Here is a 25,195-nt window from a genome sequence, read left to right on the forward strand (position 1 = left end):
TTAATGATCAATAATTAAGATGAACCTAGCAAATACATTTGAAATAAGATGGAGCTGTGCTTCATTTTGCATGGAGCTATTCATATTTAATCACAGGGAGTTGTGCTACCACTGCTACTGTGGTTGGCTGAAAAACATACCTCCTCTGCTTCCTCTCCAGTTCATGGATACGCCCCTGCAGACTGTCGGTCAGCACTCGGGCATCCTGCAGGTCAGAGGTCACACGCCTGGACTGGCGTTTCAGATCAGACACTGAACGCTTGGACTGTTCCAGCTGGGCCTGCAGCTCAAAGATCTGTCACACGGGAAAGCCAGACGGTCACAGAGAGAGGGAACAGCAAGAAAGACAGAAAATTAAGTATAGACAGATTAAGAGACTGTGAGAGAAGCATTCAAGTGCTTAAAAGGGAAATTTGCTTGACTGAGCAAAGTCTTGGACAACCTTACAAATTATATTTATGTGCCTTATGTTTAATGATTTTTTTTAAAGAAAATAAGAGTAAATGGAGGTCATCAACTACATGAACTTTTCCATGTGAATATAAAAATATCTGCAATGTTTGGACTCAGAACTTAGGATATTTAACATTTATAATTAGGATGTTTCTAATTAGGATATTTCAGAAGCACAGAAAGGCAGCATATGATCAACAGGGAGCAAAAGAGAGAGAATGTAAGAAAAAAAATGAGTGACTGATAGTGACTGATGGAGATCAGCCATTTACTGCTATCAGGCCAGGATGGCTGACGCATCAGCATTAAGTCTTCATTTTTTGCAGCACAGAGAGCAATTACACACCCATGCACTGTATGGAAACCTCACCTTACTGTCCAGCTGCTCTCGGGTCTGTCTCTCAGCCTCCAGACGCTCCTCTGTCTGCCGCAGCCGCCTGCGCAGAAACTCCACTTCCGTCTGTGCACACTCCAGCTGCATCTGGATCTCTAGCTCTTCACACACAGGGTACAAAAGGCCATATTGAGCAAAGCCCAAAATGGTAAGCAAAAGTGTAGACCACAGATCCCAGGGGGTCTACCTATCAGATGTTGTAAGAGATTTTGCAGAGAAAGACCAGCCATCAGATAGATACAGGGCCAATAAAAGGACTTGGGTTGCCAAAAAACTCAGCACATTAAAAACAAATTCAGTCAAAGGCTAAAATGAGTTGTTTGATTTATCCAAACTTGGCAACACTACTACCATTTGTACTATTAAAAGGATTTCACTAAATCAGTAATTTGATACAGCAATCAGAAATTTGCAACACTTGTACAGTTCTTGCGAGTAACACCTGTCCCGGCTGTGCCTGGTTTCTCCTTGCTTTCGACTTTCTGCTTCTCCTCCTCCAGTTGTTTTTCAATGGCCTCCATCGACACTTTACACTGTTCCAATCGTGCCTGAGGTGGATACACACAGGCCCACGGTAAAGCATCTGCATTCACAGCAATTACTTTAAAAAAGACAAAACAAGGAAAATACTTTCATAACATCTTTTGCAACATAAAACTGTACCTTTAAAATTATATTTGGTGTTAAATTATTGTTCTAAGACTACAAGACTACAAAGTCACAGGTTCAAACCCCACTTACTCCCATTGTAGTAAGACAAGACTGTCCTTGTAACTACTGATTGTAAGCCCCTCTGGATAAAGGCAGCTGCTGAATGCCGTAAATGTAAATGTAAACTTTAAACTGATACCACTTGGGCGCCCCCTAATGGATACCGGACTGCAGTATTTAAAAAATGTGCTTTTTTATTAGTATTCTAAAAGTATTCTAAACAATGACTGAATGTGGCCAAGACAAAAAGAAAATAGTGGCTGGTATTAAAGAAATGAAAAAGGCAGAGAAAAACCTGTAGCTCCTTGTTCTCCTTGCTCAGCCGCAGCCTCTCGGTCCTCTCGACATCCAGTGCTTGATTCACCGCGTCGCCCCGGAAGCGCTCATCGCTCAGCTCCGACGACATGGCTGTCACCTGCCCCGCAGAGATCATTCCCCTCATCAGTCCTCTCATTCATCTGCTGCCTGCTGGCCCTACACCGCGTTCATCACTGCAGGATGCTAATCACCTAAGCGCTTAAGATTTATGGGGTGGGGTGAGGGGGACAGCCAAGTAAAATAAGAGACTGTCATTAAATGTTAAGGCACTGAAGTGGACAGGAGCCCAGAGACTGGCTGGTGATTGAACTGCTGCTCAGAGATGACTGTTTCTGGCATCTGATGTGACTTGCCTTGGTCTCGAGGTCATCAGCACTCTGTCTTAGTTCATTCCTGTCCTTCTCTGACTTCTCCAGGCGCCTCCTTAAAGCCGAAATCTCGTCCTGAGAGAGCAGAGACCGAATGAGGCCGACCAAGCATCTCAGATTCATAATCACAAGTATCAATTACCATTAGCTGTGGCAAACTGCGTGTGCAATAACCAGGCCCTCTACCTCCTTAGCCCGAAACTTCAGATCGTCAATGTTGACGTCCAGCAGGGGGCGCACTTTGCACAAGAGCCTCCACCAGCTCCAGCTGCGCACTTCAGTGAGAGAGCGCAGGTTCCTCTGGATGCACCTCACAGCCATCTGCTGCACCTGTGCACAGCAGACAAGAGGTTCAACGGCACCACAGCATCCATCACAGTCTATACAGCGACCTGGAGAACGACCTGACTCTCTTTTTGCTGAACCAAAAAGGGTTTGGTGACCATTTTAATTAACTAACAACCACAATAAAATATATACTATGTATTTTTTGTGGAAAAAGAGGAAATATACACTATAGGGTATTTTTGAAAAGTACTTGTTTACCATAAAACAACATGTAATGAATCTGCTGATGCACTAGATAATACACAAATTTGGGCAGTTCTAAACAGTGCAAATGTAACCAGCTGTACTAAAATATTGAAAAGGGTTTTCTAATAATGAATGGAGCTTTTATAGTGACAGGCTTAACAAACACTTTCTACATGTGTGCAGATATTCTGTCATTAACAGTCATTTACAACATAAACAATATCTGGACTGGAGTTTTGATATTTTTATGTCTTTTTAAATGTATAGTTTCCTTTCCAACTGGAAAACACAAATCCTAAATCAAGCAATTATAATAACACTGGAATTATTCAGGCTAGGAACGGTCTACCTTTTCACATTGTTGTTTGGTGCAGTTTAATTCTGAGACAGGATGTCTAGGACTGACCGGGCCTCTGTAGATATTCATGTATTAAGATGTTCTTATTACATTACAACACTGCTTTGACCTAGTCCTTGAAATTAAAGTATTCCTACAAAAATATTTGAAACAGAATATACCTCAATCTGGTGGCATTCAGTTAGAATATTAACGTTTATCTGATTTTAGTATGGTCAAAAAATATATAACTGTAATAATTGTGTGAATCTGTGGAAACGACTAATGTAATTACAATGACATCACTAGAGACAAATTTTCATTTACAAATTTTTCACCCAATATGAATCAGGAAAAACAACACATTAAGTTCACATTTTTGTGTTTTCGTAAATGCACAGAACTGGGTTAAAAATTATGATAGCATGTTGTAGGAACCCAAATCGACCCACACACCTAACAACGCAATTAACACCAGTGCAGTCAGTCTGAGTGGATTCAGCATGAATCCACGGCAGCCCTGCCCAGTTGGGGAGCGTCTCTCACCTTCAAGCGGCGGTACCTCTGGCGGGCCAGGTGTCCCAGACAGGAGGCCTGCATTAGCACCAGCCATCCGCTCACTAATTTATCTCTCTGCTCATTCAGGTACTTCAGCACATTCCTCTTCATAAACACCTGCCACAGAGATACACATTCATGCTGCGTTTTGTATATATATTCAGTCTGTGATTACCAAATGTGTCAACTCCATTAAAATTATTTTTGTGCTCAATTAGTGGAAAAAGTGAAGAGTGAAGCAAATAAAGGGTACAGTCACAGCACCATCACTGGAGTCACTTTCAGCTGCCGCTGCATGAGTCACTGTGACTCATGAGCATAATTTGCATTTAGACTCTCTGGCCCAACACATCATAGAAGTTCTCACCCTGCTCGCCCCCACTACAATACTCTTCTTTTCCAGGTCCAGATCTGGCAGCAGCTCCTCAACAGCCTGGAAAACACCAGCGCCAATGAGAGACACGCTTTACCACTGACAAGCTGGCAAGATGGACACGGAGCAATATGGATTTGAGTGTGTGTGTGGGTCGGTGACCTTTCTCTCATCTGGGGTGATGAAGACTGAGCCATAACGTTTCATCACAGGAGGCGATAGTGCCTGAAACCGGCAGCGGAACTCACTGAGGGTCATATGCTCAGGGTAACCTGAGGGGCCGAGGATGATAGAGAAAAATGAAACTCACAATAAAACTCTGGCACAAAAATAGGTGAAACTGTTCTGCATGTGTTTGTGTGTGGGCCACATTTTGTCATATAATATAAAGTCAAGATGGCTGAGAGTTTGGTTTTGTTCAGATTTGTTTGGATTTGGATTATTCCAGGATCAACACATTTGTGTAAACACATATATGCATAAATGCTCAATAAGTGTATTTATATGGCACCCTTATCCAGAGCAACTTTCATTAACAAATTTCATTAACGTACAAATAAGACTCAATCTCCTTCAGGAAATGAAAATGTTGAAACAAAATTCCATTTTGTAGTGTCACATCAGTCATTAAAGTTCAGCAGTTTTAACAGCAGTCACCACATTACACTTAGATGCCCAAAAGATTCCTTTGATCACATCTGAAAATAGAGTTGCTGATTGAAAGATATTTCTTGCATGTATTACAAATATGTTTTTAGATTGTAGAGCAGTTTTATCAAAACATGTAATTTCACTGTTATGTAAACTTGGGTCTCTGGTGCTTATTTACCCCATTAATTAATGATGGGGTAAACTGGAAGAAGAATTACAGACACACACCGAGTTTTCCCATGAGCAGGTGTTTCAAGTGTTTGGGATCAGGCAGGCCAGAATTAAGCATTAGGCGCCTGGCACCCATGCCATTTCTAATCCAATTGTATGTGTTAACTGTGGTGAGGGTTACAGACCTGCGCGGTACAGCTGCAGAGCCGAGAGGATGTGAGTTGAGTGCATTTGAATGCGAATCGCTGGTACATCAAGTGCACCAGCATTTGTCTTTGCACTGATGCACTGCAGGAACACCGGGCTGGCACGGCGAATCAGATTAATCAGAGCATCCTGCAGTGAGAGAGAACGAGAGAAACAGTGCAGCGTGGGCACATGAATTATGAGATTTTTATTCATTTTGCACTCTATGTACCAACAGCATTGTGTTAAATGCACAGAAAGGCTGTATAAGGCGATAGACATTGTCTCCATGTTTAGTTCAGATTCACCAGAATCAGATTTTTTTTTTAATCTCTTTTCAGTAGATAAGTGTGTGTTTATTTGTACTTACTGCCTGAAGTTTGACTGAAATGCAGTGCGAGTGCCGCCTGATGGCGGCCAGGCCAGCACTGAAGGTCTTTCTGATGATGCTGCTTCTTTCCAACGAGCGCTGAGATCCACCCTCCACACCTCCCAGCCCCCGGCACAACGGCGGCAATGATGCGCGAGGGGAAAACAGGGCCTTCACCACCGCACTGATGGAAGATAGAAGAAAAGGCTAAAAATATTTACCCCGAAGACACAAGAGTGATTAGAAATTAAGCCCCACTCTTCACTTACATGGATGAGTTGTGGAGAATTGAAATTGCATTGAGAGCGGATGGGTTATTTTGGACCAGGCTGAACCAGCCAGACAGGTCATAGCGTATTGGGTCTGAGCCCATCTGGTGGGAGATCTCGCACTGCAGGGGCTGCTCACATTGACGTACTGCAGAAAGGAGGAGATGAATGTGTAACTGAAGTAGATGTATCTGCCATACATTGACAAGGAAATCATGTATGTCAAAAACACGGCCATTGTCCTAGGAAAAAATAAATCAAATTCTCCAGTCTGATGATGGTCATATATCCCATCTAAGTCTTCTCTCCAGACTCTCCTAGATGTTTTTTTGGGAATCTGAACGGGTTAATGATGTTTATTTGATATGTGAATGGGGACATCATTTTAGAAGACTTGCGGTTCCACCAGAACAGAAATGTTTTATCATAGAAAACTGCAGTGGCTATGACCAAAAGAAATTTCATTAATTTATTCATGCATAAATCTCTCATCCGTTTCTACTATCCGATTATGTGCATGTAGCAGGGCACCTGTGTTGCCAAAGTAACGGCACACCCTCTCCAGCACTGTGCTCTCAGTGGAACCGGGAGTCATCAGCTCCTCATCAAGGACCCACAGCAGCCCACGCGGGTCTCCTTCTGCTGCTCTGACCTGGGAGGGGGGGCAGAAAGCATTTTAGGAGCATATCTATATTTTTACATTAGTGTGATGTAAGCTGTAAGAAGTACCTGGAGACCTGGCTGATCAATAGCAGACACCACTTCTGATGGGCTGCTTTCTGGAGACACAAAATCGACTGACACTTTTTCCTACAGAGGTTATTGAAACATTATGATTGACCATGTTAATAAAACAATAATAGGCTTACGATACAAAACAAAGGCATCTTTTATTTAGAAGTAATTATTAATTTATGGGTGCTGTGATACCTGTTTGTATCTGTCCAAGGTGTGCGTGAATGTGTGTGTGAAGTAGTGCTCCAGAAGTCTCTCCTGCAGGTAGTTACTGCATAGCTCAGGGAACGCAGCAGCCCTCTCCTCTCCGTTGTGCCGGGGGTTACGGAGGCCAGGCGTGTCCACAACCAGCACCGAGGCCAGAGTCAGGTGCTGCGAGCACAGAGCTCTGAGAGAAACAAACGAGGGACATCGCAGGCTTCAAAATATTTACGGCATTTATCAGAGCAACTTACAGTAGTTACGAGGTCTCATTCATGGACGAGTTAACCCACTAGGCTACTACCACCCAGTATCAAAACCAGTGTAACACTCTGGAGTGGCCAACGTTTAGGGTGGAATGTTATTTAAAGACTACGGCACTTCGTGTGCTTTGGTACTGGTGTGTACCTGTTGATGAGAGAGACGACTGCAGTGAAGAGCTCTTCATACAGACCAGAGGCCATTCCTTCCACACACTGGGAGGCACTCAGCTTAGGTCCTGTTTCAGGGCAGGTATGGATGTTGAGAACAGCAGCTCAAGTACACTTACTGGATGTCTAATCATTTAACCCCATAAAAAATTTCAAGGCTTATCAACATTCTGAGCAAGCGTGACTGTTCACTTGTACTGCGGCACTTGACTATAATGCTACACATAAAATTGGAGAATATGAGAGGATATGAGATGAAGATGAATATATGAGATGCAAATGAGGTGATATTAGGCAGTCTACATATCCCACTCACTTATATATAAAATATATAATTGATATTATGAAAGCGAATGTCCCCTCTAAGTGCTCCATGTCTCCCAAAACTCACTGACCAGCCATTACATAGTCATCACTCACCTTCCTCTGGGTTATCTGCCGCGTGTCGCTCTCTGGCGCCCCCAGTGGCTCGCTGAAGCAGCTGCCTCAGGTGGTGTTTGAACACAGCAGTGTGGAGCTCCTCCCCCTCGCATCCCAGCATTCTGCTGGCCACCTGCGCGCTGTCGAAACTCATGAACTGCTTACGTCCGACTGCAACACAGGGGTTAGCATCATCACACCTCTGGTCAGGTCTCATTAAATTATGTGAAGTGCTGGGGGGTGTTTGGTCATTTGTGTCACTAAAATGCACAGAAATGTCTATAAATATCAGAACCTTCGCGTGAAGCTGTTATGAGCAGTAAACAGAAACAAAACGGTAATAAAACAGCTCCTCTCAACAGAGGCTGACAACAAGTACTTCACTGTGACACACAGAACACACCTTTACATGCCCCTGCTACACCCAGATGGTATATTCCTGCCAGCACATGCCAAATAGCCCGCTGCTCATTGGCTGAGATCGCCAGTGTGTCCATTGCAGCCACCAGCCTCCCAAATCCCACCGAGGCCCTCTGCCTTTCCTCAACCTGTAAGAAAGTGTTGTGCGTGAGCCTGTGTTAACAGTGTATCAAAAAATGACTATATTCACAGTAGTTGGCACGTGATTTGACCTTGGTGGGTGCTATGATGCCAAATGTGTTTGCCTCGGCCTGTTGATGCAGCTGTAGCTCGGTCCTGAATGGATGAAATTTTTTTTTTGTTAAACCTACAGGCCCAGATGTGCCCTGTACGTTTTATTGATAATTGCCTTGCTGAAAGTACACAAAAGTACAAGATGAGCAAAAAACTCAAGTATCAAATAAAAGTATCAAACAAAAGACATATATGGTAATACATCATTTTTGTGTTTGCTTGATACTCGTATTCTCATACGTGGCAATTTCAGTTCCGTAATTGGTGTCTCTGTTTAGCAGAAAAGAGGTGAAGCGTCTGTAACAAAGAAGCCATGTCCTGACCTCATCTCTGCACTCAGGCCTGCCAGCATCTGGGAGAATACCAGGAAGTTGCTCTCGCCCTCTGGCTTATGACACACCCTCCATTTCTCCAGCATCAAAGTCTGAGCACAAACACACAGGGGATGATTAAAAAAAGATTTCTGTGGGACACATTGGTGTGCAGAATGGTGACTATGATGAATAAACAAACAGAATCAATCAAGCACAACATGAAAGTGAAAGTGTATGTCTGTGTGTATGTGTGTATACCTGCAGATGGCCTGCAGCAGCCTGTCCAGCATGGTTGAAGTCCAGGGAGAGAACCATGGCGAAACGAGACGATGCCTCGCTGTGTGCAGAGCTCACACAGCCAAAAGAGCGGAGAACGGTGAACACAGCCTGCAGACGCTCTACTGCAGTGATAAATACAGAGCACACATACACAAGGCATTATTGAAGCATGCATCATTCAAATACACACACACACACACACACACACACACACACTTCCAAATAGTTTTGGAGGACCTAAACCATGGGGAGTTTTATGTTATTAGCCCGGCTATGAGTCTCCACCATGAATCTTTTCCATCTCAGGTTGAGTGGTTCGGTCCCTCAGGCACACATGAAATGAGCTCACTTTATAACAGTGCGTTATTTACATTTATTGCCTGTCTACCTGAGCAGCGTGATTTATGGATTCTCATGTGTCAATGGTTTATCAAACGTTATATTACATGGCTATATCATAGCAGTCCATGAATATATTGGAATGCTAGAATAACTCCTTGAACCAAGGCCTTTAAAGCTTTAAAGTACATTACCAGTAACGCTGAATTTTTGTAATAACATGTTAATTTAATATATTAAGTCAGGTTTAGCTCTGTTTTAATACACCATCAGAGTGGCAAAACTATAAATCTCTCTTTAGACCTATAAGCCCTACTTAATACACAGCATGCCTCAATTATACTTTCATGAGTCTGATGAAGCCTGTGCTTGCATTAATTAATTCGCCCTCTGTTCTCTGGAGAAGTACTCATACATGCTGCCATGACACCATGCTCCGGTTTTACAGTAGCCAGATTTTAATATTAATGGAAAATATCATTTCTGATTGCTGCCACCTGCACAACTGAAGTGGCACAGTTCAACATGTGGCCAAAGACTATTGGTGCCTTTATTTTGACAACACTCGAGCAATTTCTCTTCTAATGGTTTACATTATGTTTAATGTAAAAAGTATGAATATGAACTTTTACTAGGAGTAATTCAAATGTTGATCTAGCCTGTGTAAGTACAGGAAGGGAAGCTTTCATGATTACACTTGGCTCATAGTTAACTTGAAGATCTGCTCTGTAGTGTGAATCTTTGTGTGCATTTACTTCGGAAATGTAATCTGTTACAATTAAAAATGACACTGTTTAAACTCTATTAGTATTGTAACTATTGAAATTACAATATCAAAATAATGTAACTAATTACATTTGATCATGTTTTGATTACTTTTGTAAATTATGAATGAATATTCTTAACTGTTAAACATTTTGAAATGTTTTGAACCTGGCAGATTTTACCTTACCTTCAGTGATGGCTTTCAGGGCCAGGATACAATGTGCAGACATCCAAACAGACAGCTTTGATGTCAAGACTGGCGACTCGACGACACATTCAACTTGACAGGGATTTTTATAGACATTGAACCCTGATTGTCTGACACAAATATCTTGAATCCCATGATTCCAGCTTCACCCCTATTCACCACACCATTACTCCCTAAGACTGAGCATGAGAGTGTGTATGTATAAGAGAAGGAGACAGAGACTCACATGTGAGGCTCTCCCCAGCTGTCCCAGCATGCTTCAGAAGCTCATGGGCAAAGGCCTGGCTGGACGTGGTCTTCCCTGTTCCACTGCGCCCTATTGCCACCACACTCTGGTCTCTGCGTTTGGCCACCATGGAGATATACACTTGCCTCACCAAAGACTGCAGAGGAGTAGAAGCCTCCCAGACACCATCCCCACGCCGTACCCGGTAACCCTGAAAAATTCATAATCGTCAAACTGTGTGTCTCTTAGCCACCAATTGAAGTCATTCTAATATTAACACTGAAATTACACCGACCAGCGAGCTCACCTTGCCAGGGAGGGCCTGCGGGGGCCACATGCACATGAGGTTGGGTCCGGCGTGTGTCAGAGGATTGTGGGCTTTGGCTCGGCAGGTCAGGGTGTGCAGCACCCCACATTCGTTCACACTGTGCAGCTCACTGAGGTCCTCACACTGGTCCAGGTCAGCTGGGTTCATCTGAAACCCAGCAAAACAGAATGCTAGAGTGAATGCTAGTGTAAGACATGTAAAACTTCTGAATCACAATCAGCCTGCATCTGGGACAAACATGACTTATCCTCTTCAGCACCTGAAATCTGTCAACCATCTCTTTTCATTTACAAAACCATATGGACAACCAGCACTAGACATGAATGTTGCCTTATCAATTGCAAACTAGTTTTCTATATTCTCCCACTGAAAAATCCAGAGGACACCAGTCCATGGGTGGGTTACAAAAAAAAAAACGATAAGCCTATTTTTTTAAATAATAAAACACAATTAGTTTGGCAGAGGCCTCACCTTCTCAGTGTCATACTCTGACACATTGTGGACAGAACCATCTGTATCAAGCCGAACTCTCACTTGGCCCTCTGGGAGATCAGGAGTGCCTTCGTCCGGCTTCAGCTGCATGGCTGCAGGTACCCACAATGAATTAAATAGCATGCAGCTATTTTAATAACCTTGACTATGAGCATGAAATTCTGTCTCAATGCAGCAGAACCTTTTATCTGTTTAGTTTGTGCTCCTGAATGTAAAGTTATGAAAGGTGCTATGTAAAATCAGCTGTTTTTATTATTGTTTGTCAAAGAAGTATTTCATTGTGAAAACACAAGCAGCGCCATGCTTGGACAGAGAACAGGCTTATTGTGTCTTTTGTATTACCGCGGCTTAACTTCTAACCCCACGATGATCTACACTCTGTATGATTCCCCGGCTAAACCAAGGATCACCTCAAATACTCAAATTGAATGTGATTCTTAGCAAGAAGCCAGCTGTTGTGCATTATGGCAGAACGTTTTAGAGGCAGATGGTTTGAGCCTTTGAAAAAGTCTAGGAAACATTGACCTCTGGGAATCCCCTCAGCGGAGCACCAATATCAGGATTTCAGAGTATCCTGCTATTAATAACAAGTAACCCAACCCAGCCATGCTGCTGTTGCACCCTTCAGGCTAGGCCAACTTCCACCAGCATGGCATTAATCATATCACCCTGTCATTGTTAAAGTGGAACAGTCACGTTTGACTGCCAAGAAGGTAGTCATGTTTCCCAAGAAGTACTTCAGCCTAGCTAAAACGGTGTGTGTGTGTGTGTGTGTGTGTGTGGGTGGGTGTGGGTGGGCACAGCTTTATAGAGTCATATCAGGCCACTGCCACTTTGCTCACTGGTTCCAGTTTTAATATCAAGATTATGACATTGCATGGCACTTAATGTGTTATAGCAGAACATGCTATTAAAGACCATTTTTTTTTTTTCGGAGACTCACCTCGTGTGAATCCATCCTTCTGAACCAACCATACAGTTCCTGCTTCATACCACACATCCCGCTGGGCAAGATAAAGGATAATGGGAAGGTTAGAAACAGTGCAACACATCAACATTTACACAACAATAGACATGTACGGAGTTAACTGGTCACTGGTTTGCACAGGCTACTGAATAGTAGAGGTGTGAACCTTCACTAGTCTCACTATGTGATTAGATTATTAATGATGTGATTATCGACGCATCGTGATGCATCCCTCTGTATGATCAATATTTCCAAAAATATATGTATGATAATTTTACCCCTCCATTTCAAAGTTATTTTATTAGCTCGTGAAATTAGCATGTGGCATACGTGGCTTGTTCATGTCATCATTGATGCAGGTCTCATTCAATTCGCATGTAGATAACATCACTAGGATAGCATTCTTTCACCTTAGAAATATTGCGAAAATAAGAAATATAATTTCAATGCATGATGCAGAAAAGTTGGTCCATGCATTTATTACATCAAGGTTAGATTACTGCAACGCATTACTGTCTGGATGCTCTAGTAGGTGCATGAGTAAACTCCAGCTAGTACAGAATGCTGCAGCCAGAGTTCTAACTAGAACCAGGAAATTTGACCACATCACCCCAGTCTTACAATCACTGCACTGGTTACCCATCAAATTTAGGATTGACTACAAAATCCTACTTTTGACCTATAAAGCTCTTTACAACCTGCCACGCCCCCTTCGATCAACGGGTGCGGGGGCACTACTGGTACAAAAAGTACAGAAGGTCACAGCTGGGAGCAGATCCTTCTCCTATTGAGCACCGCAGTTGTGGAACGGCTTGCCTATCAGTGTCCGGGACTCAGACACAGTCTCAGTGTTTAAATCCAATCTGAAAACCTATCTGTTTTCTCTGGCTTTTTGTTCAAGTCCTAGACACTCATTTCACTTCACTTTGACACAGTGTCAATTATAAAGTCCCTAGTTAGGCTGTCCTAGTTAGGATACCGGGCCACTGTAGCACCAATATACCACTATAACCACATATTTCAGTATCGGTACAATGCATCCGTCTGTTTGTTTTCTCCGAGACACGGAATCAAGCACCCAGACTACTGGCAGACCCCAGTAAAGAGACCAGCAAATAAATCCTGGTTCCTGACAACTGCTTAACAAGGACATACCATGAAATCCAGAGGGTCACCACAGCCACCACCACCACCATAACAACTACAACTTCAGGGATCTTCAAATGGACCAGTAACATCATTATGGACACGTAGTCTAGACCATGACACTGACTACATCCTGGACTTCTCCAACCCTACAACTGTAGGACTTATTATTATATCATCCTCAACCCTGCACTGACACCACTTGCAGGCCTACTCTACCCTGGAAGGGGGTCCCTCTCTGTATCACTCCTTCCCAAGGTTTCCTCCTTTCCTTTTTTTCTCTCTCCTAGAGTTTTTTTTTGTGTGGAGTTTTCCTTGTGTGCAGAAGGGTCAAGTGTGGGGGGTGTCAACTGTAGGGCCTGTCAAAGCCCATTGAGACATACTGTATGTGATTTGGGCTATATAAGAAATAAATGTTGTTGTTGTTGCTTGTTCATGCGCAGTCGTCTCACGTGCCTTTACAGCCGATCAATGCATGACGTAACACGTGGTGATGCACAAAGTAAACTATGAGGAGTGGTTTTTGCATGGCGGAGTTTCAAAGAGAAAGCACACGCCACATCGCAAAATAAATATTCCCACCACTATAATATGCACGGTCTATGATGATATGTGTTATTAAAACAGATTTTCTGAGCAGTGTCAGTAAGGATATTGCTTGTGTATTATAATTTTTCCCAAAATTCGATCACTTGAAGCTGCCGGTACGATACTTCAACATTTAGGGTCTGGCAGCACTGTTTCACATTATGTTTTTAAATACGTCAGTGAAATGAGAGTTAAGACCTCATTCACACGGACATCTGAACCAGGCATCTTCTGCAGTTTGTGTTGTCAGGGGAACACGAACTGAACGCAGACCATTTTTCTGCTCATTGGAGCAAATCAAAGCATCCACACAACATTTGGTCTGCTGCGCGACAAATAACATTGCATGCAGCATTTTTCTTCCTGGCTAATGTTAAACAGCGATGAACGAATACCACAGGGCAGAGGTGGCCTAGCAGTTAAGGAAGCGGCCCCGTAATCAGAAGGTTGCTGGTTCGAGGTGCCAAGGTGCCACTGAGCAAAGCACCGTCCCCACACACTGGGCGTCTGTCATGGCTGCACACTGCTCACCAAGGGTGATGGTTAAAAGCAGAGTGCACCGTGTGCTGTGCTGCAGTGTTTCACAATGACAATCACTTCACTTTCAAAGCACAGCAAAACGTGCATGGCATTCATTCCGAACTCCTACAGGGGGGCAGCGCTGTACTCAGATCAGGCAGTCACAGCTACTGCTGGCACTACTTTTTCATCTAGAATTTTGTTTTCATTGGATTGATGCGTCATAAGGGGTAAGGTCACCTCCTGTTTCTAATGATTTTTCTGCCCAGAGAACTTCCCACCCCTCCCCTACAACAGTATCTCCACTGAGCACAAACATATTTTTTAGTTTCGGTTAAAAAGGCGTTCTGCACCAAGGCTGAATTTCAGAAAAAGACTTCAGATATAGTTTTTGGGGGACTAATAAGACCTATATAAAGCAAAAAAAATAATGTCAGAGGACCTTTAATATGGTGGTCATGCTGCAGCAATGGCTGCCTCCAACCAGTCATTGGGTCTGTCCCTACAACTATCTGGGCTTTCTCTCACCATGTCCTAAACCTGGCCTATAAGCAAACTGTGTAACATACATTATGCTGCGGCTCTGGGGACACCGGTACCTCTGGCTTTTTAGGTTCTTCTGTTATGGGGCTGTTGGCAAGCTGTCCCTCAGGCTCCTGTCTCTGTTCCTGCCCCACTCCCTGTTGTGTGCTTTCTCTGTCACAGTTGGAAACCCCCTCTGGTTCAGGGTCCTGGTCTGGCTTTGGTGTGGTGACCTCTGGTGTGGTCGAATTTGAGTTTGTCTGGTTGTTCTTCTGGTCTGGTGAGATGATCCTCCTGGACGCTGTCTTCTTTTCTGACAGCGTTGAATGTTGACCGTGATCGCCATTGACCAGCTGCTCTGCTCGAAGGGCCATTTCTGCCTCGAGGATGGGGGGGGTTTGGTCGGGGAGGAGGAAATGCTGGACTAGGTTGTCACTTAGCTTGCTGGGCTGAAGAGCAACACAGAATCATCACACGTCACAGAGTTTTAAAAGGCCACACCAGGGAGTAGTCAGTAATCTCACCGTTTTCTCCTCTCTGATCTCAGGCTCTTTCAACTTGTTCTCCTTCTCTGTCTCTCTCACAACCTGCCTGAGGAAACCTCCTGGTACTGCGGAGATGGGTGGAGGGGGCTGCACTGGAGCTGAGGGTGGTGTCTTCTCCTCCTTGATCTAAATGCAGGTGGGGATAGAAGGCCTCTTGTCACAGAGTGGCTCACGTGTACGTATAAAGGTTTTTATACTAATAAGCCATTTTATACTAATGCTAATGCACTTCACTGAACATGCTTCCTCAAAAGTACAATAAATATGACAACATATTACAGCATCTCACACTGGCAAGCACAACATTGTCATTAATTTAAAAGCATTAAATGTAAAATGTAAAAATACAGCAGCAAAGAGAGTATTTATTGATCACTGGGATAACGGAGTGGTCCCTGCACACTCAGACGTGGTGGTCACTTTAACACAGCCAGCATCTGAAATAAAGGTAATTCCCTGAACGCTCTGCCGCCAAGCCTGCCATTGCTGTCGGATTCAGATCTCAAATAAGAGGACAGCTACAACTGATATGATTTGCTATTAAATACTCCATGATGGACTTTCTCTGCTTGCCGGGGCAGTGGTGGCCTAGCGGTTAAGGAAGCGGCCCCGTAATAAGAAGGTTGCTGAAAATGCACATAGACAGAGAAACTTATGAAGGACATCAGTTTCTTACATACCACAACAGACTTAACATGCCTTAAAGCAACCATGCAGTGGGCCCACCCATGCAAAACATGCACAAATAAATATGAATTTTTTGAAGGAGAGATTATTCACACTCATGCAACAACGATCTAGGACATCAAGAAAGGCAGAATGCTATCTGCCATAGTTTTTAGCCATGTTACTTTGAAACAGTCTGGAACAATCAGAGGTTTAAATCCTTGGCAGCCAATCCTGAGTAAATAATTTAATATGAATATATTGATGACAGTAAATGTAATTGCAACTTTCCTGTTTGCCCCGAGGCATGAAATTAGCTTCTTGACCCTTGAAGGTGTTCATTCATTACACCAAAGTTTAAATGAACTAGCACTCCTTAAAATTTAATGTCAGAACCCTGACAGGGAACATAAAATGCATGAAGGTACTGCTCCATTAATGAAACCATAAAACATTCCTGTGAAGGTTGCATTGCATTCTGGGTAATAAATCACACCACATGCAGCCTTTCTGCACCTCCCTTCTGCTCCCAGAGTTTTAAGCGTGAGGACAGCGCCATGGTGACCGACTGCAGTAGGGAAGGGTAGGCGGGGTCAGACACTCAAGAGTTCAGCCAGGTGGACGAAGTGGAGCAACAAACAAACAGTGACACTGTGGACCTGGCGATGAAGAGGGAAGACAGGGGTAGGGGATGTCAGCGAGAGACAGGGAGATGAAAACATGAAATGAAAAAAGATACAGCTCTAAATAGCAGAAAAGTAGTACATCTCCAAGTACATATTCTCATACTGCAACCTCAGAAAGTGCTTCAGTTCATACTCTCAAGCATTATTTGGCAAATACATGACATGAGAGAACAGAACACAACATCAAAAACATAAAATAACTTTAAAATAAAGAAAAAGCAATGCTGGTATGTTTTGAGATGAACTGTCTCAACCCTCTAGTAGTCAAGTGGGGTTTTTATTGCCAATTCAACCTTACACACAGAACACAGTAAAACCAGACAGCGTTTCTCTGGGACCACGGTGCCACAAAAAAAAAAAACTATCACACAAGGCTATATAAGAGCTGCAAAATGACTACACAGACTGCAAAACACAAGAGTCAGGACAAGACCGCATTCAAAGCGGTTATATTTGCAACCATTTGCTAAAATCCTTGAAGTTCATTTTCCCCTCATTAATTAACACACATCACCCCATATTAACAGAAATCAGAATTGTTGACATTTTTTCATATTTATTAACAAAGAAAAACTGAAATATCACATGGTCTTCACAAGTGTTCAGACCATTTGCTCTGAAACTATATGACTCAGGTTCTGTCCATTTCTTCTGATCATCCTTGAGATGTTTCTACACCTTCATTTGAGTCCAGCTGTGGACTGTTGATTATACTGATTGGACTTGATTAGGAAAGCCACACATATAAGACCTTACAGCTCACAATGCATGTCAGAGCAAATTAGAATCATGAGGTCAGGGGAAGTATTGTGGCAAGAGCACAGCGTCCATAATCCTTAAATGGAAGATGATTGGGATGACCAGAACCCTTCCTAGAGCTGGTGGTCCAGCCAAACTGAGCTATCGGGGGAGAAGAGCCTTGGTGAGAGAGGTAAAGAAGATCCCAATGAAAGTCAACCATCACTGCAGCGCTCCAACAGCTGAGTGGTCTGCAGGAAGCCTCTCCTCACAAGGAGTTTATTTTTTAAAACACCTAAAGGACTTCAAGATGGTGAGAAATAAGATAGAACATTTTGGTCTTAATTCTAAGCAGCATGTGTGGATAAAACAAGGCACTGCTCATCACCTGTCCAATACAGTGAAGCATGGCGGTGGCAGCATTATGTTGTGGGGTGTTTTGCAGCTGCAGGGACAGAGCGACCGGTTGCAATCGATGGGAAAGATGAAGTACAGGGGTATCCTGGACTAAAACCTTCTCCATAGTGCTCAGAACCTCAGACTGGGCCGAAGGAAAGACAATGACCCTAAGCACACAGCTAAAATAACAGAGTGGCTTCACAACAACTCTGTGACTGTTCTTGAATGGCCCAGCCAGTCTTGACAAGGGGGAGGAAGTTAAATGATTTTAGCAAATGGCTGCAATATAAGAGTGGGGGTCTGAATACTTTCTGTGCCCACTGTATTCTTTTCATTCAGTTATTTACAAATACTTTTATTGTAAAGAATATGAACTAACCCTGTTTAGAGATTGTGGCTGGAGGACAATAAATTGAAGTGGAAATCAGACAACACAGGCAGGCTAGTGGAACTTTAATATAGCCTTTGATTGTTTTTATACTGAGAAATCCAATATAATTTTTTTTGAAGTATGCCAAAGCACAAAAAAGTTTCGTACTTCCTGAGAAAAACTGAACTAATCTGGGCTTATAACTGCTAATAAGCAACAAAAATGTTGAGAATGAATGACACATGGTCCACCCCCACCATTGTTGCTCATGGTGAATGTGAACACCATGAGTGAGTCAAGCAGACCTCCATGGACAACATGCTCACCAGGTTAACTAAAACCCCCACAAGCACAGGCACAGTGACTACTTTGAGCCAGAGGTTATATTTAGTGAAGTCTAACTGAAAAGGACCGCAGCTTGTGCACTTGACCCATTTTCTTGAGTAATCTAATAACGATAAAGAGGCCGCTTTTCACAAAGGCCCCACCAGCCAGTCATTTTCTTACGAAACACTGGCAAACTGCTTTAAGAGCCATTTTAAAAGTGGAACACCTGCGATCTTGTAACAGAATGCTTACCTAAGACCCTCCTTCAACTCAGACTACTAAACAAATCAGTCAGAGATCCCTTAGGATTCAGCTCACCAACCATACAATCCCCAGTCAAGATATTGTCCCAATAAGGACAAGAGCAAACCAAGAATCACAAATGAATTAATTTTTCTCAATGAACCCTTCTTGGGGGGGCAGACACCTACCTTGTGATGGCTTCTCCCGATGGTGAAAATAGTCCTTTATACTGTACAAAATGCTTGTTTCAGCCAAACACAAGGCACACAGCAACACCGTCATACACACCGAGATGGCTTCACGGCAGGAGTCAGAAATAGAGACAGACACACACACACACACAGAGATAAGCAAGGCAGCTGAGTTAACACAAGACCCTGCTATAAATATCACTCGGCAGGGTAAGGTAGTGGGGGATACTACCCTGTTTGGGAAACCCTTTTAGGGACGGAAGCCAGTCAGGCGGTTGCTGTTGAGAATAAAAACGTGATTCCCCGAAACTGGGTAAGTTCACAGGGCATAGAGGTGGAAATCAAAACAATACTGGCAGGCTTGTGAAACTAATAGAAAAACTTTTAGTCAAAAATGTCTCTGAGCCTTAGTTCTGTGTTTTTATCCTGAGAAATCTCACTTATCCTACATAAAAGCCCTTGCTCGGAGACATCAGAGCACGTTGAGCTCCACAGCAACAGCTACAGAAGGAGCACAACTGAGTCCTGTGACAAGAGCTTGTCTGCTTTGACAGACATACCCAGCTGTGAGGGATCCTAACAGGGTGGAGTGTAGAGAACCACATTGGAGATAGTGGAGAAGACAGAGAATAAATACAATTTTAAGCAGCAAAGGAAAATGATAGTGGGGTGTAGATGCTCATGCATCCATGACATGAAAGAAGTGGTAGTTCGTCCCTTGCATTCATTTTCACCTTTATGTATTAGTGGGGAATTTGGTTTCCTGACTGAAGAACTAAATGCTGAACAGTTTGTTCCCTTTGAGCCACACTGCGCTCTAGTGATACCTTTCCAGGTTACACAGACCTACGAACTCATGTGAAAGGGTATGGCAGATATTGAGGAATATAAAGGGAAATATAGATATTATTGATAGTTCATTTAACGTACTTTGAATCAATAACAAAAATCCCTTAATAGTCCAACCAGGGGAAAAAAAATAAATAATGTGGAAAAGAGACTTCAATAGGAAAATGCACAGAAGAGACAGTTTGGTTTATAACACTGATTTAATGTAACCAAAATAGCAGTCTCTAAGCAACGTCCCTTGGTGCAGACATAAAAGCACAAAAACCTTAAGACACGGCAACACGAAAAAAGGGGCTTTTATTTCAGAACCGATTTATGAGCACACATGTTCCTAGCTGGTCTGAAAATGAAGAAAAAAACAACCAAAAACAACCAAAACAATTATCATTCATTGGATTATCATTCATAATATTTTGAATAATATTATCCATCATAATCATTTTGTCATCATACCCTCAAACAGGAATAAACAGTAGTATTTGCGTTTTGTGGCACATGTAAAGATTTCTCAGATTACTGTGAACTGGATGGCCTCCAGCCCTCAGGCCTAAGATCGCTCAGAGCCAATGTTCCCAGACCACACAATAAATATGAAAGAGAAGAAAAGTCTCTGTCTTTGAAAGAAAAAAAAAAAAAAAAAAGTGGAATCTGTAGATATAATATCTAAACTTTGTTATGTGCGAGATCTGAGCAGAAACTTCACCACATACACTGTATCTGAACGCACATCACACCCAATCCCTTCCCACAACTTTTATTTATTTTCGTTTCTACATTGTTACAATATTTAAATAGAATCTAGCTCATTTAATGTCATGTGTACAGATATATACGTTTTCCTATTAGTCTTTCCAAGGACTCGTCTTTGACATCCATATGAAACTTTGATATCCAGACTAAAATACAACTCCATGTGTGGGGGAAAAAAAAAAAAAAAAAAAAGAAAAAAGCGAATGAAGCAAACACTGACAACATGAAGAAATAGCAATAACCCCTCAAAAAATAATCAGATATAAAGCCCTGAAGCATCATTGACATTTGGGATTGATTGAGGTGCTGCCATCTTTGAGAGAATGAATGAAAGAATAGGTTCAATAGATTTAATTTTCTAATTTTCCCTCAAGTATCAAATCATCAGCACAGATACACGGATCTCCAACACCTGCATTTGGTCACATCAGACGCTCCGGTCAGACCTACTGTCAGAACAAAACTGCTGGTGCAGAGAAGCTGGAGTCAGCAGGATTCATGGATGATAGTTTTACTCTTTCAATCATTTGGCACAATTACATCTAAAGACATCTGGATACGCAAAGAATTGGAGAAAAGTGCAGTGAATCTGTTTCATTAGTTTGGTTTAAAAAAAAAAAAAAAAAAAAAAAAAAAGACCCCTGGCACACAACATAACATCCTGAAAGATGGCACATCCCCTAAAGGCTATAAAAATGATCCAAATACACCCTGCAATGTGTTTATGCTTTGTAAAGTTTCAGAATTACATGCAAATCAAACTTTTACTGCATGAGAAAATAAAACACCTGAATCCTGAACAAAAAGACTGCAATTCTGCGTATCGCCTTTCTTAAATGTGCTATTGTCAAACATTTGCCCAAAATGAAAACACTTAACATTCTCAAAAAAAAATTCTATAGAAATCTGCATTCTGTGTCACATTCATAAAACAATATAAAAAATTAAAACTATGTTGAAAATCAAGCCTTACAACAAAATGGTTCTTCTCCCCCATAATGCAAGTAGCGCGCCCTTTTTTTGTTGTTGTTTTGTGTGTTTGACACTCTCCCCTGCCTGTGCGTAACAGTCAGCCTGCCTGTGCATTGGGTGACTGTGACGGACACATGCAAGGACCGCCCCCTACAGGGACAGCTGTGGGAACAGACCACAGAACAAAAAATCTTGATTCATTTCTGTGTTGAGTGAAGAGTCTGGAGACGTGTCTTCAGTCTTATGCACACAAAGTCTTTTATGTTTGGCCCTCGTAGAGATTCAGATGCACACACGGTCAGTCTCACCCTGAGGTACGCACGCCCAATGATCGGCAGCTCCTCACCCTCCCCCCAGCCCCAACCCTCCAAAGCTGAGACATAGGGACAGAATACACAGACAGGCAGACAGATAATTCCCCATATATGCAAACATTTTCAAGAGTATACCGTAGATGCACAGAGAAAGGGTTTCTTTTTCATATTTATATATTTATATATATTTTACACACATATATGTACACACAAACTCGGATGCCATCCTGCTTTCCTTCCTAGTGGTGTCTAACCAGACACCAGCCCAAGAATCTTGAGTTGTAAACTCAAGTCAGGAATCAGTTTCTGTAAATCTTGGTCCAAAGGAACAGGCCGTCAAGCTGAGCAGGCCGTCAACCATAGGAGTTAAGAGTGTGTTGTGTGTGTGAGAGAGAGGGAGTATGTGTGTGAGTTCACTTCCTCTCCAGCTTTTTTTCAGCCCAACAGGAGCCCTAAAAGGGCATTTATCTGTGGGCGCTGCCCGGGAGTCGTTCAGGTCCTCAGGTATCAAGTAAAAACAAATTTGTTGGCACTTAATGCACGTTTGGGGTGGAAATTTGGGGGAACGGAGGGGAGAAGGTAAGTCACATATTTAGCCTTTCCTAAAAAATCAAGCAGCTTCAACTCTCCCTGCACAAAACGGAAACAAAAATAAAAAAATAAAATATTACATTCTTTCTAGGCAAAGAGGAACGCATTGCTTTGTCCGTTTGGTGAAAAAGCACCATGTCTTGCCCTCTGAAATTCATAAGCAAGCAGACAAACACAAACACACACTACCGACTGTCCCCACGAAGCAGCTGGGCCACACCCAGGATGATACAAAACAACAAAATCAAACTCCTGTCTCCTCGGCACAATCCAGCACCGAGGAACACAACTTTTGGGTGCAGTCTGTTCCTTTTGCCTCCCAATTTGAAGGTGGAGAAGGGGGTGGTCCTCCATGAGGAAGGGGTACAAGCCCAACCAGCACTCAGCCCATTTCTGATGCAGGATAACAAGACGAATCAGGAACACTGAACTGGAGTGGATCAGCCCGTGTGGCAAATGGCACGATCAGTAACGCAAGTGCAAAAGACAGCAACGGCAGGAATGACTAATTCTTACACTAAAGTCCTTTATTACAGCTTTAGTTGATTTTTCGCTTTGTTTCACACACATGGACTAAATCTCCAGAATGACATGGTGCTGATTTCACTTGATTAGAGTTGGAAAGGTCATCTCAAGTGTCAGTTCAGCTACCGTGTGAACGCTGCAGGTCATTCCAGTGCACATTGGCCTGGCTCCTGTCCAATAGAGCAAAAAAAGAAAAAAAAAAACGGGGCCCTTTCCCTCTCTCCCAGCACCAGCAAGAGCATTCAAACGAGCCAGCGGGAGAGACTATCCAGGCCACAGAAGGACCAGCAGCTGCACCCCACCTCCTCTATGCAGTCTATTTACACCAGGAGCCGAGCTGAGGAGCAGCTGGAAGCTCGGAGCTCACAGCTGGCCATGCTCTGAGGGAGCACTGCTAACAGAGGAGCAGTGGAGGTCGGCCGAGTGATGGGCAGAGAAGAGAGGGAGAGGAAGGAAGGAAGGTCTTTTGGCCCTCAAGAGATTTTGTTATCATTTTAACTGGTTGTTCTTGCTTAAGGGTTTTTTTTGTAATTTTTTTCTAAGCAAGGTCTCTCCCTCCAGCCATTGTCGCAACGCTCACCGAAGGCAAGAGGCTTGGTCTGGTAATGTCACATGGTGTGATTCTCAGAGAGGTTGTGTGTGTGTGTGTGTTTGTTTGGTGGATGAAGTTGTGGGTGGTGGAGCGAGGGGTGGGGTGCTTGGAGGCTCAAAGGCCATTGCTGTTGCGATGTGTTAGGGGTGGTTTGGAGAGCTCCACCACACCAGCCCGGCCTTTTCCAATGACTTTTGGGGCACGACGCAGCAGCTTCTGGGCTTCAGTGAAGGCGTCTGTTAGCTCCTTTTTCCACTGGACAAATTCGGGGTCACTCTGCAGACAGAAACAAACATATTCCTTATTGCACAGAAAATATAATATAATACATGACAAGGCAGCAGAACGTTTTTGAAGCCATATTTTCAATATAGTGTTTAATACTTTACTTAGCAGACGCTTTTATCCAAAGCGACTTACAAGAGGAAGACCCCAGCAATTTTCGTTCAATTTCAATTTCTATTTACAAAACTAAGGGCCCTGATAAGGCCTAACTTGTCAGAAAAAGAACATGCTCGGAAATTGTTAAGTGCTAGACAAAAAAAAGATTTTTAATTTTTTTATTTATTTATTTTGTGCAGTGTGTCTATGTGCAAGTGTTAGATTCATCTGAAATACTTTTTGAATAAGTGGGTTTTCATATAGTATTTAATGTATTATTGTATTGTCTATATTGCAAACATGAATATTATAATTTAATATCATTCAGCTTGTGATGCTCAAAGAGACCAAAAATGTATGTGAATGGTCATTTTACTCTTCACTAGCACTTAATGCAGCATTATCTATATACAGTCCCCATATATAAAAAGAGGGAGAGAACCATTCAATTAAAAAAGGTGATACAGTACCTCACATTGCAGGACAAACTGCTTGCCTCCTTTGATCCTGAGTAGGATACACTTCTTGTCCTTAATCTGTGTCTCCTCCACAGTCAGTATCTGCTCCATAGTCAACAGGTTTTGCTGCAGAACAGAGATTTCAATTCAGATGTTATCAGACAGTGGCTCACACCCTACTTCAGTAGGGTGCTACTTTGGGAAACGTACTGCAGCTTTGGGAGACCTGCATTGACCTATTTCTGCTCCCAGACAGTGAAGGCTAAAATGGGTCTATTTAGACACCCACAGATTTTCCCTCCACACAGAACTGGGGATTCGGGATGCTAGCGTGCATAAGGAACACTGGTGGAGGTTGTCATAAATGGACAAAAGCCCCAACAGGCTGGGTGATCTAAGGGTTCGGCACTAGAGGTAGTATGGGGTTATAAAACAAGCCTCTGGGCTGGCGACTCTACTGGCTGCTGACACCCCTCCTCTCTCTGCTAAAATATTCAACAGCTCTCCCTTCATCCTTTTACAGGGATCGGGAGGGGGCACTGGACCAGCAGTAGCAGAGGAGATAAGCAGGAGAAGAAAGTAAAAGTCCCCACTCTGTTTTGCTGCAGCCCCAGTACTTGGCTGATTGTCACCGTTCGCTACGAATTAGACCACCTCGAGCTGGCTGGAGCTCAACAAAGAGGGAATTTTACTTGCAGATCTGATCTTTCAGCTTTGCTGAACTTACCGTCAACTTATGTTTTTTTAAAACTTTTAGCCAACGGTCCTACA

General features: G+C 42.9%; 2 protein-coding genes across 6 annotated transcripts in view; both read right to left on the reverse strand.

Moving 5' to 3' along the window:
- myo18b (myosin XVIIIB) overlaps positions 1 to 19,139 on the reverse strand; it is a 31,717-nt gene extending 12,578 nt beyond the window's left edge. For 2 of the 4 annotated variants that reach the window (XM_028973263.1, XM_028973262.1), the window contains exons 1-29: positions 18,990 to 19,139; positions 16,559 to 16,697; positions 15,352 to 15,498; positions 14,905 to 15,276; positions 12,029 to 12,089; positions 11,065 to 11,177; positions 10,573 to 10,740; positions 10,266 to 10,476; positions 8,707 to 8,849; positions 8,458 to 8,558; positions 8,113 to 8,176; positions 7,884 to 8,028; positions 7,481 to 7,651; positions 7,038 to 7,128; positions 6,624 to 6,816; positions 6,423 to 6,503; positions 6,225 to 6,345; positions 5,694 to 5,841; positions 5,425 to 5,608; positions 5,054 to 5,204; positions 4,209 to 4,318; positions 4,041 to 4,106; positions 3,662 to 3,790; positions 2,431 to 2,574; positions 2,230 to 2,319; positions 1,854 to 1,973; positions 1,290 to 1,395; positions 824 to 948; positions 141 to 295 (exon numbers count right to left, since the gene is read on the reverse strand). In XM_028973263.1, coding sequence (XP_028829096.1) covers positions 141 to 295; positions 824 to 948; positions 1,290 to 1,395; positions 1,854 to 1,973; positions 2,230 to 2,319; positions 2,431 to 2,574; positions 3,662 to 3,790; positions 4,041 to 4,106; positions 4,209 to 4,318; positions 5,054 to 5,204; positions 5,425 to 5,608; positions 5,694 to 5,841; positions 6,225 to 6,345; positions 6,423 to 6,503; positions 6,624 to 6,816; positions 7,038 to 7,128; positions 7,481 to 7,651; positions 7,884 to 8,028; positions 8,113 to 8,176; positions 8,458 to 8,558; positions 8,707 to 8,849; positions 10,266 to 10,476; positions 10,573 to 10,740; positions 11,065 to 11,177; positions 12,029 to 12,089; positions 14,905 to 15,276; positions 15,352 to 15,498; positions 16,559 to 16,597 — 3,749 coding nt within the window. In that variant the 5' untranslated portion in view covers positions 16,598 to 16,697; positions 18,990 to 19,139. Of the gene's footprint in view, positions 1 to 140; positions 296 to 823; positions 949 to 1,289; positions 1,396 to 1,853; positions 1,974 to 2,229; positions 2,320 to 2,430; positions 2,575 to 3,661; positions 3,791 to 4,040; positions 4,107 to 4,208; positions 4,319 to 5,053; positions 5,205 to 5,424; positions 5,609 to 5,693; positions 5,842 to 6,224; positions 6,346 to 6,422; positions 6,504 to 6,623; positions 6,817 to 7,037; positions 7,129 to 7,480; positions 7,652 to 7,883; positions 8,029 to 8,112; positions 8,177 to 8,457; positions 8,559 to 8,706; positions 8,850 to 10,265; positions 10,477 to 10,572; positions 10,741 to 11,064; positions 11,178 to 12,028; positions 12,090 to 14,904; positions 15,277 to 15,351; positions 15,499 to 16,554; positions 16,698 to 18,989 lie in introns of those variants that run through there. The other 2 variants (XM_028973265.1, XM_028973264.1) reach the window with 2 other exon arrangements.
- An 883-nt stretch (positions 19,140 to 20,022) lies between these two features.
- Positions 20,023 to 25,195, reverse strand: part of grk3 (G protein-coupled receptor kinase 3) — a 34,228-nt gene continuing 29,055 nt past the window's right edge. Inside the window, exons 20-22 of one of the 2 annotated variants that reach the window (XM_028971428.1) lie at positions 25,152 to 25,190; positions 24,437 to 24,550; positions 20,023 to 23,861 (exon numbers count right to left, since the gene is read on the reverse strand). In XM_028971428.1, coding sequence (XP_028827261.1) covers positions 23,700 to 23,861; positions 24,437 to 24,550; positions 25,152 to 25,190 — 315 coding nt within the window. In that variant the 3' untranslated portion in view covers positions 20,023 to 23,699. The remainder of the gene's footprint in view (positions 23,862 to 24,436; positions 24,551 to 25,151; positions 25,191 to 25,195) is intronic. The other variant, XM_028971429.1, reaches the window with a different exon arrangement.

Source organism: Denticeps clupeoides, chromosome 3, assembly GCF_900700375.1.
Source record: "Denticeps clupeoides chromosome 3, fDenClu1.1, whole genome shotgun sequence".
In the NCBI taxonomy this organism is placed as follows: domain Eukaryota; kingdom Metazoa; phylum Chordata; class Actinopteri; order Clupeiformes; family Denticipitidae; genus Denticeps; species Denticeps clupeoides.